This window comes from Sceloporus undulatus, chromosome 1 (assembly GCF_019175285.1).
Source record: "Sceloporus undulatus isolate JIND9_A2432 ecotype Alabama chromosome 1, SceUnd_v1.1, whole genome shotgun sequence".
Classification (NCBI taxonomy): Eukaryota; Metazoa; Chordata; class Lepidosauria; order Squamata; family Phrynosomatidae; genus Sceloporus; species Sceloporus undulatus.
Genome location: NC_056522.1, coordinates 228,557,815 through 228,571,176, shown reverse-complemented (window position 1 = coordinate 228,571,176; position 13,362 = coordinate 228,557,815). Strand labels below are relative to the sequence as shown.

The following is a 13,362-nucleotide window of genomic DNA, read 5'->3' as shown; positions in this document are numbered from 1 at the left end:
AGCGTTTATATGCCACATGCTGCCAAAGCATCTTGCAGCTGACTTCAAGCCACTCTGGGTCAAGAAAAGCTGGCTTTTTGCTGGCCAAAAAAGGAGTGGCTATTTCCCCCACTTTTTTCAGCCATCTTCAAGGCATATTGGGGCCATGGCGTATGCTTGCTGCAGCCCCAATCTGGCTTTGGTGGGTGTGGCTTGAAACCACCCCTTTGGGGTGCTCTGTTTCGCTCCATAGCTTCCTTAAAAACAATCAATGTGTAACCATGTTTTTTTTAAAAACTGACAAGCAATGAGTTTTGTGGCCTTTCAGTCTCACTGTATGCATGCTTATTGAGAAATAAAGGTGCTTAATTCAGTATAGCTTAATCCCAAGAATGTGTGTAGGAATGTAGCCTTTGTTCTAAAGAATTCAGTTGCACTAAATATGATTTCTAATGAGAAGTCATTCAAATGGAAATAGCAATCAAGAAACAATTTTTATATCATGATTGCTTGCTGCTTCCCCCCAAAATGGTGACTAGATAGAATTTGAAATAACTGCCATCAGTGATCATATGCTAAATAAATAAGGATTTATATATCCTTGCAATTATTCAACAAAAAATATACTGAGAAGCCTTATAAAATACTGACTTGCAGTGCAATCATAACCTCCCAATTATTTGCTAGAGTGAGAAAGGATTAGATGGATGCACTCCTCACAAAAGTGTCACTGGGATTTTCCCTCCATTATAAGCATGAGGAGTGTGTGTGTGAGAGAAAAACAACTCTTGAATGTCTTAAATGGTATGATACTCTGTCTTCTTCCTCAAACACTCTTTGGATTTAACTGCTGTGCAGAGTAATTCATCTTCTTGAATCTGGTATTCCTCTAGATGTTTTGAACTCCAGATTTTATAAGCATTTGCCAGCTTGAGCAATGCTCATGGATTAGGAGTCTTCCAGCCAAAAACACCATGTTGGGGAAACAATACTAAATACTGCCTGTAATTTAATGCAGTGTAAAATATAACAATTTGGGTCCAGTGGTATGAATTAAATGGTTTAGAATTGTTGTAAATTAAATTCAGGTTGAACTTAATGGTAGCATCTCATATTTATCAAGTTCTAGCTAAAATTACTCAGGAATACTTATATTAAAAATGACAACCCATTGCAATAGAAGAAACAGCCATTTTGGAATTAAAAAGTGTCAAGGGGTATTTGTCATTTTCTGGATGGATCTCTTTCTTCTACTTCCCAAAGACTAGTGAAAGATGTAAAAACGATCTTATATAAAGGTTACAAATAGTAATAAACAATTTAATAACAAATATTTAATTAGAAATAGTAATTAATGTTAGCCAGTGTACTATGGTGGTCTGAGCGTAGGAGTACAACTCTAGAGACCAGGATTTGATTCCACACTTGATCACGGAAAATCACTGTGTGACCTTGGGTGAGTGGCATAGACCCAGACCCAGAAAACCCCACAATAGTTTCGTTTTAGGGTCATCGCCATTAATCAGAAATGACTTGAAGGCACACAACAATTAATTTATATAATTCTGATTTATCACAGAACACCAAGTCTCAATTATTTGTAATTTTTTATATTTCAAAATTATTACAGGTAAATTTGCCAGATGAGGAGCATCTCTGGTTCTGAAATTTCAAGGCCAAAACCTAACAGCATAGGATTGTCCCTAGTGATGTCACAGGTTGTCAGTCCTGATGATGCCATTATACATTAAGCATCACACACTGTTGCTCCAAGCACATCATTCATTTTAAAATAAAGGCTAAAAAATGAGAAAATATTACTCTGGTTGGCAAATTTGACTTCCAAGCTCTGCACTGAACAGGGGGGAAAATTTTAAAGCTACATTTCAAAAATTGCTTTTAGCAGCACATGGGGGTTGAAATCTAACCAATTTTTAATGCGCATCTTAGAAAGGGTGGGGGGGGGGGCTGAAAAGGCTAGAATTCTGTTGGGAATTTACATATGCATAAACACCATAGAAGGGCTAGAGAAGGAGGATGGAAAAAAGTACAACTAGGAAATGTGAGGAGTAGGAAGAGGAGAGAATGAGAGAGAAAGAAGGGGGGAAATGCTTAGCAAGGACCTGTAGATGAGAAAAAGAAACTAGAGAAGGTGGGATTAAGGAAACAAAAGGAAAGGCCTAGAGAACAAATAAGATGTTGAGCACAGCCAGGTGTTATGGGGAAGTAAGAAGGAGATTGAAGACATGAAAGGGAAGGGATGAAAATTTCAAGCCAGGAGTTGTGGAGGGGAGGGGAAAAGAAAGTGGACAAGAAATCAAGAAATCAAAGAGGAAAGAACTGTATGGCAAAGCAGAGCTGAAAAAGACAATCATAGTGTTGTTGTTGTTGTTTTTGCTAAAAATGGTGCATACACATGCACCTCATACTAAGAAAGGGAACTGTACTGTGGTTTCAACTATTTAGGAGAGGGGAAGGAATGTGGAAACATTGGCGGGATACAAACCGCCATATAGTACGTATAGGATACGTACTAGGGTTAGGAAGGGGCGGTGCTTCCGCACCCCCCTAACCCTAGTACGTATCCTATACGTACAAGATAGCGGCGCCCCTTCTACATGGGCACCACCATCTTTACGTACTGGACGCATAGCGTCCAGACGTGTCGCGGCGCCTATGACGTCGCGAGTCCGCGCCAGGCACCTCGCGACATCATAGAGGTGCCGCAAGAAGAAGCTTCGAAATGGAGCTTCTTTTTTGCTCCGCGCGGGAGTCGCGCGGTTTGGCTGCTGCGGCTCCTGCGCAGAGCAAATGGCAGCGGCGGGGGAGCACTGCAAAGTGGCGGTTTGTACCCCGCCATTGTTGGGAAAATTAACATTAAATAGGAAAAGCCACAAAACAGTATTTTCCTACACTGACGTCTGCTTTTTCTATCCCTCACACTGAGTCCTGCTTCTATAGCCAGTCTGTAGACATTCTTTTCAAGGCAGGTTTCTTGCCCTGAGATTTCCTTTTTTTGCCTTGAGGACTGGGAAAGATGAGCCAGACCCTGAGATCTTGGAATCGCAGCTGCATGTAGTACACTGAACTAAGCCACACACCCAATTGCTCCTCATTAAAAAAGAAAAGAAAAGAAGCAAAAGTACATCAGTTTAGTTTACTTACAATTACACCACTACTGCTTTGTCTCCTTTCTCCCTGATGGACTTTTTTATAGAAAATGCCTCCTGGATTAAACTGAGTACTCCAAATAATAATTTCCCCTTGATAATATAGATCCATTCCAGTTATTCTTGAATTATATTCAATGTGTGTAATCTGTTGATGAACATCACTGTAGTTGAATGGATATACAAAACCCAGGATATCAGTGTCATTAGCAATGTAGAGAACTTGATCTTCAGAGCCTGGAGATTATTATAATGAAATACAAAAATAAAGTAAATTTCAACTACTAAGAAATAATGCAGTTTATGCACACTAAACGTTCATACTTTATTTGCATATGGTATTTCTCTAAAATTGTTTCAGAATATGAAACCCTTACAGTTGGACAGTTTTAATTCCACTGACATCAGTGGGAATGCATAAAGATAATTCTAGAGCTATATCCATAACAGGATAAAACTCTTCAAAACAATGGCCACAAACAGATTCATATTTGAGGTTAATTTGCTTTCAACAGCAGGTTTACATATGTATTTGTATAAGAATACACACACACACAGAGTGCTTTGTAATATTAAAGTACCTGCCAATATAATCACAATGTTAACAAATAAATGTTCTCTTTTAAAGATTTTTATCTGTTGCATAGGTTTTTTATCTTATTAAAACGCACAAATTAGTTTTCTAGTATGTATCTTACAGTTAAGAAAAAAAATTCCAATGCCTCATATGAATATAATGTATGCCATCAGTGAGGATGTTTCTTTAAAATATATTGACATTTCAGTAATGTATATCACTCCTTAATTCAGCAATGGTCATTCTCCAATTGCATGAGTTGGCTCAAGTCAAAGAAAGGTGGAATAATAATAATAATAAATAGTTGCTAGTATTTGTTCCCTAAGTACTTGAGAGAGAGAGTTCAAGCATGCCATAAAATGTAGATTCTGTAGAATTTCTCAAACTTGTCCAAATCAAATAATCATTTTTCACTTTTTTATGTGATGATTCAGTAAAAGTGTAAAGCAACATTTTCATGAGAAGATGTTATCCCTCACACACTAGGCTAAACCATAACTGAATGTATTTTAAGCAGTTATGGCATACATACAATGAAAACCATATGCTTATGTTCCACTGTACTGTATTACATTCTTTGAGACATAGGCAATGACTTTATTAGGAAAGCCAGCATGGTGTTGTGTTTTGAGTGTTGAATTATAACTCAGGAATCAGAGTTCAGTTCCCTGTAACTCACTGAAGGGCACCTCTTCTGGGTGAACATAGGTTAGTTACACTGTCTCACACTTAGAGGAGGGCAAGGACAACCCCCCCCCAACCAAATCCTGTTGAGAAAACCCTGCAATAGGTACACTTTAGGGTCACCAAACATTGGAAATAATCAGAAGGCACACAAGAACAATAATAACATCATGAAAACACTTGAGCGGGATGGGCAATGGCAGTGGATCTGGGGGCCATGCTCTCAGCCCCAGAAAATCCCATGATAGATCAACCTTAGGTTTGCCATGTCAGAAACAAGTTGAAGGCACAAAACAAAAACAACTTCATTAGTCTGGCGAGTTCATCAGTAGTATCATTTATCTTTTGATGAGAAATTAATGAAAGCACATCCATTTTCATATGTATTTTAATTTGCACATTGCAATTCATGTAATTTTCCAACTAGCACTTTATCAACTATTTTAAGGGAGTTACTCAATACTCAGCAATGTTGCAGACACAACCATTTTGCTGAGCTGGAAAGACAGGAGATAGGTTTTGCACTGACATCCACATTACAATAATAATGGGAGTAAGTTAGTTGATATGATATTGAGGATAACAGGATGCCAGGAAGGCATGAATTTATCCCATGCATCTGGAGAAACAGACCAAATCAATGAAAGCTCATGCTCAACTTCTTTCACACAGTTAGCCCCTTTGCATACTGATATTCCAGACTAACATGGTCATCTCTTAATTCTACAGTGCACCCTCCCCTTACGCAGGGATCCATTCTGGATCCCTTTCTGTAATAGGAAATCCGCATGTGCTGGGGCCCCATTAGAAGTAATGGGGCTCGTGCCTGTGGCCTGCACCCCATTACTTCTAGGGTGTGCAAGGAGCTTTTCCAACGCGGCTTTCAGCATATGCTGAAAACCACATATGCTGCGCCTACATAAAACATGAACGCACTGTATTACAGTTTAAGTATCCATTATTCAAAATTCCAAAATCTGACTTGCTCCAAAATCCAAAGGTTTCTTCATGGGTGGCTGAGATAGTAACACTTTCTGATGGTTCAATGTACACAAACTTTCTTTCATGCACAAAATTATTACAAATATTGTATAAAATTACCCTTGGGCTATGCATATATGAAACATAAATAAATTTCACATTTAGACTTGGGTCCCATCTCTAAGATCTCTTATTATGTATATGCAAATATTCCAAAATTTGAAATCCAAAACATTTCTGGTCCCAAGCATTCCAGATAAGGATACTCAAGCTGCATCCACACTGCAGAAATAATCGAGTTTGACACTGCTTTAACTGTCATAGCTGAGTTGGAATTCTGGGAAGTGTAGTTTGTTATGGCACCAGAGCTCTCTGACAGAGGTTAAATGTCTCAGAAACTACAATTCCCAGAATTCCATAGCATTGAGTAATGGCAGTTAAAGTGGTGCCACTCTGGATTATTTCTGCAGTGCATATGCAGCCTTTGGCCGGTTACAAACCGGCACTTGGGACGTCCGCACGACGTCCCATTTTTAAAAAGGGGCGTCTCTTCTAGACGCCCCTGGGTCTAATATGGACTCTGTCCGTACAGTATGGCGCCGGCCGTTCCACACAGCCGGCGCCATCTTTATGTATCGGACGCTATGCGTCCGAACGTGTCGCGGCGCCTGTGACATCACGAATGCACCCCTGGCGCCCCGCAACGTCGCAGAGGCGCCGCAGAAAGAAGCTCCATTTTGGAGCTTCTTTTTTGCTCCGTAAGGGAGCCGCGCGGTGTGGCTGCAACGGCTCCCTTACGGAGCAAACGGCGACAGCAGCAGACCACCTCAAAGCGGTGGTCTATAACCCGCCCCAATCTCTATTTACATTCACATAATTCATTTGAACACAACTTTTAAAACTCTTTCAAAAGTATGGGGAAGTATTGCATTTGCTTCCAATGTTGACTAATTAAATTAAATTAATAAGCAAACCTGCTTTGAAGAAAACATCTCTTTAACATAAAAATTGCATGACTGTGTAATTCAGTGATAACAGTTCAAACCATCCAGTTTCAACTAGGATCCCAAGGACAAGCTTTCTCTGTATATTTTTGTCTTTTACAAGCACAGGTAATTATCTGCACAAAGTTGTAATTATCTTTCCTCTAAATGATCTCTTTACCACTCAGATGTATCCTGATTTATCTCTCAGCCCCAGATATTCATGACAATGCAAAGAAGATCTGTTTTCACTTCCACCACATGTTTTTCTTTCTGTGCTGCATAAATTGTTCAAGATATTGGTCTTGAATAATCTGCATTATGTTCTGGTGCACTGTTTCCATGTGCACATGCACTAGGAGAAGAGTGGCAGCTAATGCCTATAATATCCACTAGTAGCATGTATTACTTTTGTCAGCTTACCTTTTGCAATGCAGCTACTATTTCTTTCTTTATAATTCTTTTCACAAGTGCATCTGTATGATCCTTTTATATTAATACATAGCTGAGAGCAGATGCCAAATATTAGACATTCATTGATATCTAGGAAAGAAAAATCTTTATAATTTATTGACTTTAGGGTCAGCCTATTACAAAAAGTTATGGCAGGTAAGATTAAAACTGGAAAGAAAATTGAAATTGTAGTGTTATTCTTTTTTCAGTTACCCACATGAAGGCAAGTCATAAGAAGCCAACCAAGTTCTTAAAATTTTGCAACTGCTTTCTTATATATTCTATGGTATTATGACTGGCATACTTTCAAACAAGTGTCATCCCATAACCAGATATGATTATTATTGAGGGAAGTCTTCTAAATTTAATGTAATTCTTGTAAAACATTTTGGATGATAGAGATTTCAAAGCATTTGCTTAAAATACCTTCACATTGCCAGTTTCTCCTGTTCCTTTGAAATCCAGGCTTGCACTGACAAAAAAGAGATGTTTTGGTTCTATTACAATATGCATCATCACCACAGGGATTCACGTTATTTTCACAGTTATATTCTGTTAAACCTAAAAAGAAAGAATGAAAATGTTAAAGCAAGTGGTTTTTGCTTCCTTAAAAAAAAAAAAGAACGATAGGAAAAAATAATTTCCATATAAGCAACAGAATGGTCAGAATCAATGTCTCTTGAAATAACTGATCCAGAATTTGGCATCCAAAGAAATGTACCTTTTAAGTTTGTTTGTTTGTTTTTTAAAATGTGAGTTATTCCTGATTATTGTGAACAGAATCTATGAAATGTATACAATAGGGCTTCAATCATAAATCATGTTTCTATGGTGTGGAGAAATTTTCATTGTTTTCTGGGTCATTTTACAAATTCATGTTTCATGTTATTTCTTGGATCATGTTACTTCTTGGTTTAATAAAACCATGTTTCAGTGAAGAGAAAAAAACAAAATAAAGTTTCAAATAAGATTCAAACTCTGTGCATATCCCAAGTCTTTTATTTCCAACAGGCCTCCAAGGGAGAGCAGATCTGCTGTACTTTCCCCCTTCCCTACTGTCATTCCCTTCTTCTTTTGTGTCTTGTCTTTTTTAGATTGTAAGCCTAAGGGCAGGGAAATGTCTAATTAACAAACTGTAAGCTGCTCTGATAGCCTTGGCTGAAAAGCGGGGTGTAAATTATTATTTACTACTCTTTTTCTAATAGATGTGTCATTTATGGTTATCATTGTGTTTGTGGTGGGAGAAAATAATACAGCAGAGGCCAGTCCAAAGGTAGAGGAAGCTACTGAGAAAAAAAACAGTATCTTTTTCTTGCTTGTACAGGAATGATCTTCATTGGTTCCTACAGAAGAAAGAAATGGAAAAAAAGATGCTGCTAGGGCTTTTTGGAGCACTGGCAGCCAAAGAGATGTTGGCTTTGTTCCCACAGCTCTCAAGGTATCTTGCTGACAAAATCTGCTTGTGAGACATCTGTCTGACAGTTTTTAATCCAAACTGGAGGACTGGAAGTTTTAAAAACCCATCTTCCCCTTAGCTGGGACTTTACAGACTGCTAGATTCTTTCTGAAGTCTGGCTTTGGGGTAGCTTTTTTAGTATCCCCATCTTTGTATGTGAACTTGGTGAAACCAACTTGGATTGAAAAAAGTCTTTTTCTAAGACTTTGGAATACCAGTAGGACTTTGGCAAACCCTAATTTTAAAAATGTACTTTATCTGTACATTTCAAAAATCTTTTTTCTTCTGTTTCAGACTGAAAAGTTTCAAGGTTAATGTTTGGTCTGTATTGCATTTTAGTATTATAAATTATACAAATGGGTATTGTGAGTCAGACAATATCATGCCCATTTCTTTCTTTCAAAGTGAAACAAGTCCACAAATAACTAAAACAACCATTTTAAGTCAAAGAAAACAAGTAAAACCACATGTAAATGAACATAAATGGTCATTTAAAAACAACAAAAACAGTAATGGCATATCTTCTAAGTAACAGTTGCATGTGTTATTCTGCACTATAAACACATACTCCTTCAGTGGATGATCACATTAACTTTGAGCTCAGACACACTGCACACATTTGCATAACAAAAGAACAGGTTGCTTATATGTAACTGTGGTTCTTCAAGTGGTCATCTGTGCCCACACACAAATGGGTTTCACACCTGCACAGACATCACATTTGGAAACTTCTAGAGTTGAGTAGCTTGGCTCTTATTCCCTGTCCCCACTCTATACTGCACATGCCCCAGCCCAACAAGCAACTGTTATATCAGTTTCATAGACTGCTGCTTAGAAGCAGAGACCTGAAAGTGGGGAAGGTAGGGCAGATTAATGTGGGCACAGATGGCCACTTGAAGAATCACAGTTACAGGTAAGCAACCTCTTCTTCATGGTCTCTGTGCCTCACACAAATGTGTGGCTGTAAAATCTGCCAGAGGATGTTGAGTCTTGTCAATGTAGAACAGAAGAAAGGGCAACGTGCCCAAAACATGCATGAACTCAAGCTCTACTGTCAAATCAACAGTGACAGAGGTTGTGACTACACTGCAACTTTACATAAGTCATGTACAGAAATTTCATGTAACAAAGCTGCAGTAGCAGCTATTGCCCTTGTGGAATGTGCTCTCAAACCATTCAGTACTGGCCTCTTTGCCAATGGATATGCAAGTATTATAGTCTCGAGTATCCATTTTGAAAACCTTTGTGAAGAAACTCAAAGCTCTTTACCAGGGCCTCCAGAAAAAAAATGAAAAGTCTATTAGTCTTGCAATATGTTGCAGTACATAGAATGTGAAAAGGCAATGCCCTACAGACATCAAGATAATAAAGGCCTGTTCCAGACTGCCAAAATAATGCTGCTTCGGGTCTCTTTGGAGGTATGCTATTTAAATGATGCATGCGTCCTAAGAATCCGGAAGCTGTACTAAAGCTGCCCTCCAGTGCTTAGGAATGGAGTGTGGCTTTGGCGCGACCTCCGGACTCTCAGGACTCATGCATAATTTAAATAGCATACCTCCAAAGAGACCCGAAGCAGCTTTATTTTGGCAGTCTGTAACAGGCCATAGAGACTTTTCCAACTCTAATATTGGATGGGGATAGAATATAGGAAGGACAATATCTCCATTAATGTGGAATTGAGAAACCACTTTTGGGAGAAAAGTTATGTCATGACACAGCACAACTTTATGACTGTGGAAAGTCAAAAATAGTTCATCAGATCAAACTGCAGTAAACTCACTTGCCTGCCATGCTGAAGTGATTGCCACTAGGAAAGCAGCCTTAAGTGTCAATTAATGTTCATCCACCATTCCTAATTGTTCAAACAGTTTACTAATAAGTTATGCACATACTAAAGACAATGACCCTGCAAGTGTCTGTGGAAGATACATGTGAGCCAGACTCTTATGGAATCTCTTTACTACTGGGTCTGAGAACAAAGATACGGCATTAAGTGAAGATTCAGATCTTTACACAGACATGTTGCCAAAATTTGTTTGTTTGTTTGTTATTGTACAATAGTTTGGTAGAGTCTTTTCTGGAAGCAGAAAGGACTGTCTGCAGATGTGGCGAATTCACTGTTGTATCCGCCATGTTGTTCAATGCAGTCTCCGGAGATCTGGATACAGGACTTATTTGCTGGAAAGAATTATTAGATATGGTTACACGGGAAGAAACACGTAATTTCTTTTTACTGGGTTGAGAACTGTTGTGAACCAGGACAGTCTTGGCCAATAAAAAACCATGAGGATGACATTCATTTTGTGTCTTTCTAATTTCTCAATGACCTTTGCTCACAATGAGAACGGAGGAAAAAGATAAACAAACAGTACTGAACACACCTGAAAAATGTATCACTCAGGGAGCCATGACCTCTCCCTGCCCTGAAGCGTAATTGGCAACATTTGGTGCTTGTTGCAGATAAGGTCCAGAAAGGTTTTTCCCAGGTGGAGATCAGTCAAAAAAGCTCACCTGACAGAGTCAATTCATTTTGAAGCATCCTGGAGTCGGTCAAAATATCCACTAGAACATTGACCAGGGACGTAGCTAGGATTTTAGGAAGGGGGGGTCCAGACTAAGTGCCACCATTATAATGGGGCATGAGTGCGGCGGCGCAGCAGCACACACCATTCATTTTTCTAATGGAAGGGGGGGGGGTCCGGCCCCCCAGCCCCCCCCCCCGGCTACATCCCTGCATTGACCATGCCTGTAAGATACTCTGCCACAGGGTGGATATGATTTCTCATGCACCCGTCCCATAGTGCAGTCATGAGTTGGAGCAGGATAGTTAAGTGAGCACCTCCCTGGCTGTTAATGTAGCACACTATTGTGGTATTGATTGAAATGAGCTGGACAATTCTCCCTACTAACATCTGCTGAAATACTGCTTTTATAACTGCTAGAAGTTCTAAGATATTCATATGGGGGCTTTCTAGACGGCCCTTTGGGACGTCCGGAGGACGTCCCATTTTAAAAAAGGGGCGTCTCTTTTAGACGCCCCTGGGCCTCGTACGGACTCCGTCCGTACAAGATGGCGCTGGCCTTTCTACATGGCCGGCGCCATCTTTACGTATCGGACGCACAGCGTCCAGACGCGTCGCGCCACTGCTGACGTAGCGAGCGCGCCCCTGGCGCCTCGCTACGTCGCAAACGCGACGCAGAAAGAAGCTCCATTTTGGAGCTTCTTTTTTCGGTCCGCGCGGGAGTCGGGCCGTTTGAAGGCTCCGGCTCCCCCGCGGACCTTCTGGCGGCGGCGCCAGACCGCTGCAAAGCGGCGGTCTGTACCCCGCCATGATGATGCAACCTCTGGCATGGACTGTGAGCTGTGATGTTCTTGCAATGAACCCTCTGTCCCATCATCAAAGCATCTGTCATCACTTTGACAATTGGTTCTGGTAAACAAAATTGCATTCCCAACAGAAGTGTAAATGCTTTGGTTTGCCAATGAAGAGATGCATATATGTGATCTGGTATGGTTAGACTCTTGTGTTGAAAATCTTCAAACAGATCGAAACTTTGAAGAAACCAAATTTGTAGAGGCCAGAATCTTACCCATGCTAAGTAAATTATGGATGTAGTGGCAGCCATCAGACCTAAAAGTTGGAGTACTGTGTGAGCTATGGAGTGGAGATGCATAATCACATTGATAGTGATGCTGCATATGGTAATTGCTCTTAGTCAAGGTAGGTATGCACAACCTGTGTTTGACTCCAACATCATTCCCATGCAATCTGTCACTCCTGCTGGTTCGAGAATGGATTTTTTGGGATTGACATTGAGACCTAAACCCTGTAGAAATATCAGCGTAATGCAATGCCCTTGAAAAGGCAAGTCAGAGAGAAAGATACCAGAGGCCAATCATACAGATATGGATATATCTGAACATCCTGAATTCCTAATTAAACTACCATCACTGCCACACATTTTGTGGACAACCTAAAGATTGTAGAGACACTGAAGGGCAGGACCTTGTATTGATACAGCTGGTTGGTGATGGCAAAGCTGAAGAACACAGCTGAAGAGCTGTGGCTGAATGCTGATATGAAAGTAAGCATCACATAGCTCTACAACTGCAAACCAATGCCTTCATGGAGAAGTGGTAGAATGGATTGTAGTGTCACCATTTCATTTTTTTTCTTTGATGTATTTTGTTGACACCATGTAAATCCCAAATTGGTTGAAGTCCTCCCTCTTTCTTTGGTACCATGAAATATGGTGAGAAAAATCCATCTTTTCTGCAGTGGCCTGGAATCTGTTTGATGGCATCTTTTTGAAGTAGAGCTGTAATCTCTTGTAATTGTGGTGGAAATGGAGTATTTTGGCAAAATATGCCCATTGGTGAAATAAAATTCATCATCATCATCATCATCATCATCATCATCATCATCATCATCATCATCTTTTTCTTCTTGGAGAACTCTATAGCATACCCAAAATGAACAATGATCAGTACCCATGAATCTGTAGCGATGTTCCACCAGATGGCATAATGATGGAATAATTTTGGGATGTGCAAAAGTAATATCCTTTGCAGATGAATTGGTGGTCTGGTGTCATCCTGTTGGGGAAGTCAAAAATGAATTTTAGAGAAGTTGGTGGACTTCTTGGAAGATGACTGTTGATATTTTTGGTGTTTATAAAGTCTCTGCCAGGATGAAGTGGAATACACAGATGAAGTTCATTAGGATCTTAAAGGTGACTTTGAACATGAAAAAGGTGAAGGGCATCTCCAAGGTGTACAGAAAGGTTGTAGCTGATGCTGTTGTTTGGGTCTAAAATCCTTTCACTGTGCTGTCAAATAAGCCTTTGCAATGTGATCCAAAGGCTCATCAGTTTTGGCATTAAATAGACCCTCTCCATCAAATCTTCGATACTATGTCCTGTGTCCTCAGTAATGGCTGCAGATTTTAACCAGGTATGGCACCTCAAAGCCACAGCACCAGCCATAATTTTAGCTGCACTGTCAATAGAGTGCTTGCAGACCTGATTTGTTACACAATTTCCCGCTAAAAAACAAGAGCTGCTTCACAGTTTGTCTCT

General features: G+C 39.9%; 1 protein-coding gene across 6 annotated transcripts in view; it reads right to left on the bottom strand.

Moving 5' to 3' along the window:
* The window catches only part of LRP1B (LDL receptor related protein 1B), a 1,051,820-nt gene that overhangs the window by 74,720 nt on the left and 963,738 nt on the right, over positions 1-13,362 (bottom strand). For all 6 annotated transcript variants that reach the window (XM_042437575.1, XM_042437584.1, XM_042437621.1 and 3 more), the window contains 3 exons: positions 7,254-7,388; positions 6,798-6,917; positions 3,145-3,386 (listed from right to left, as the gene is read on the bottom strand). In XM_042437575.1, coding sequence (XP_042293509.1) covers positions 3,145-3,386; positions 6,798-6,917; positions 7,254-7,388 — 497 coding nt within the window. The remainder of the gene's footprint in view (positions 1-3,144; positions 3,387-6,797; positions 6,918-7,253; positions 7,389-13,362) is intronic.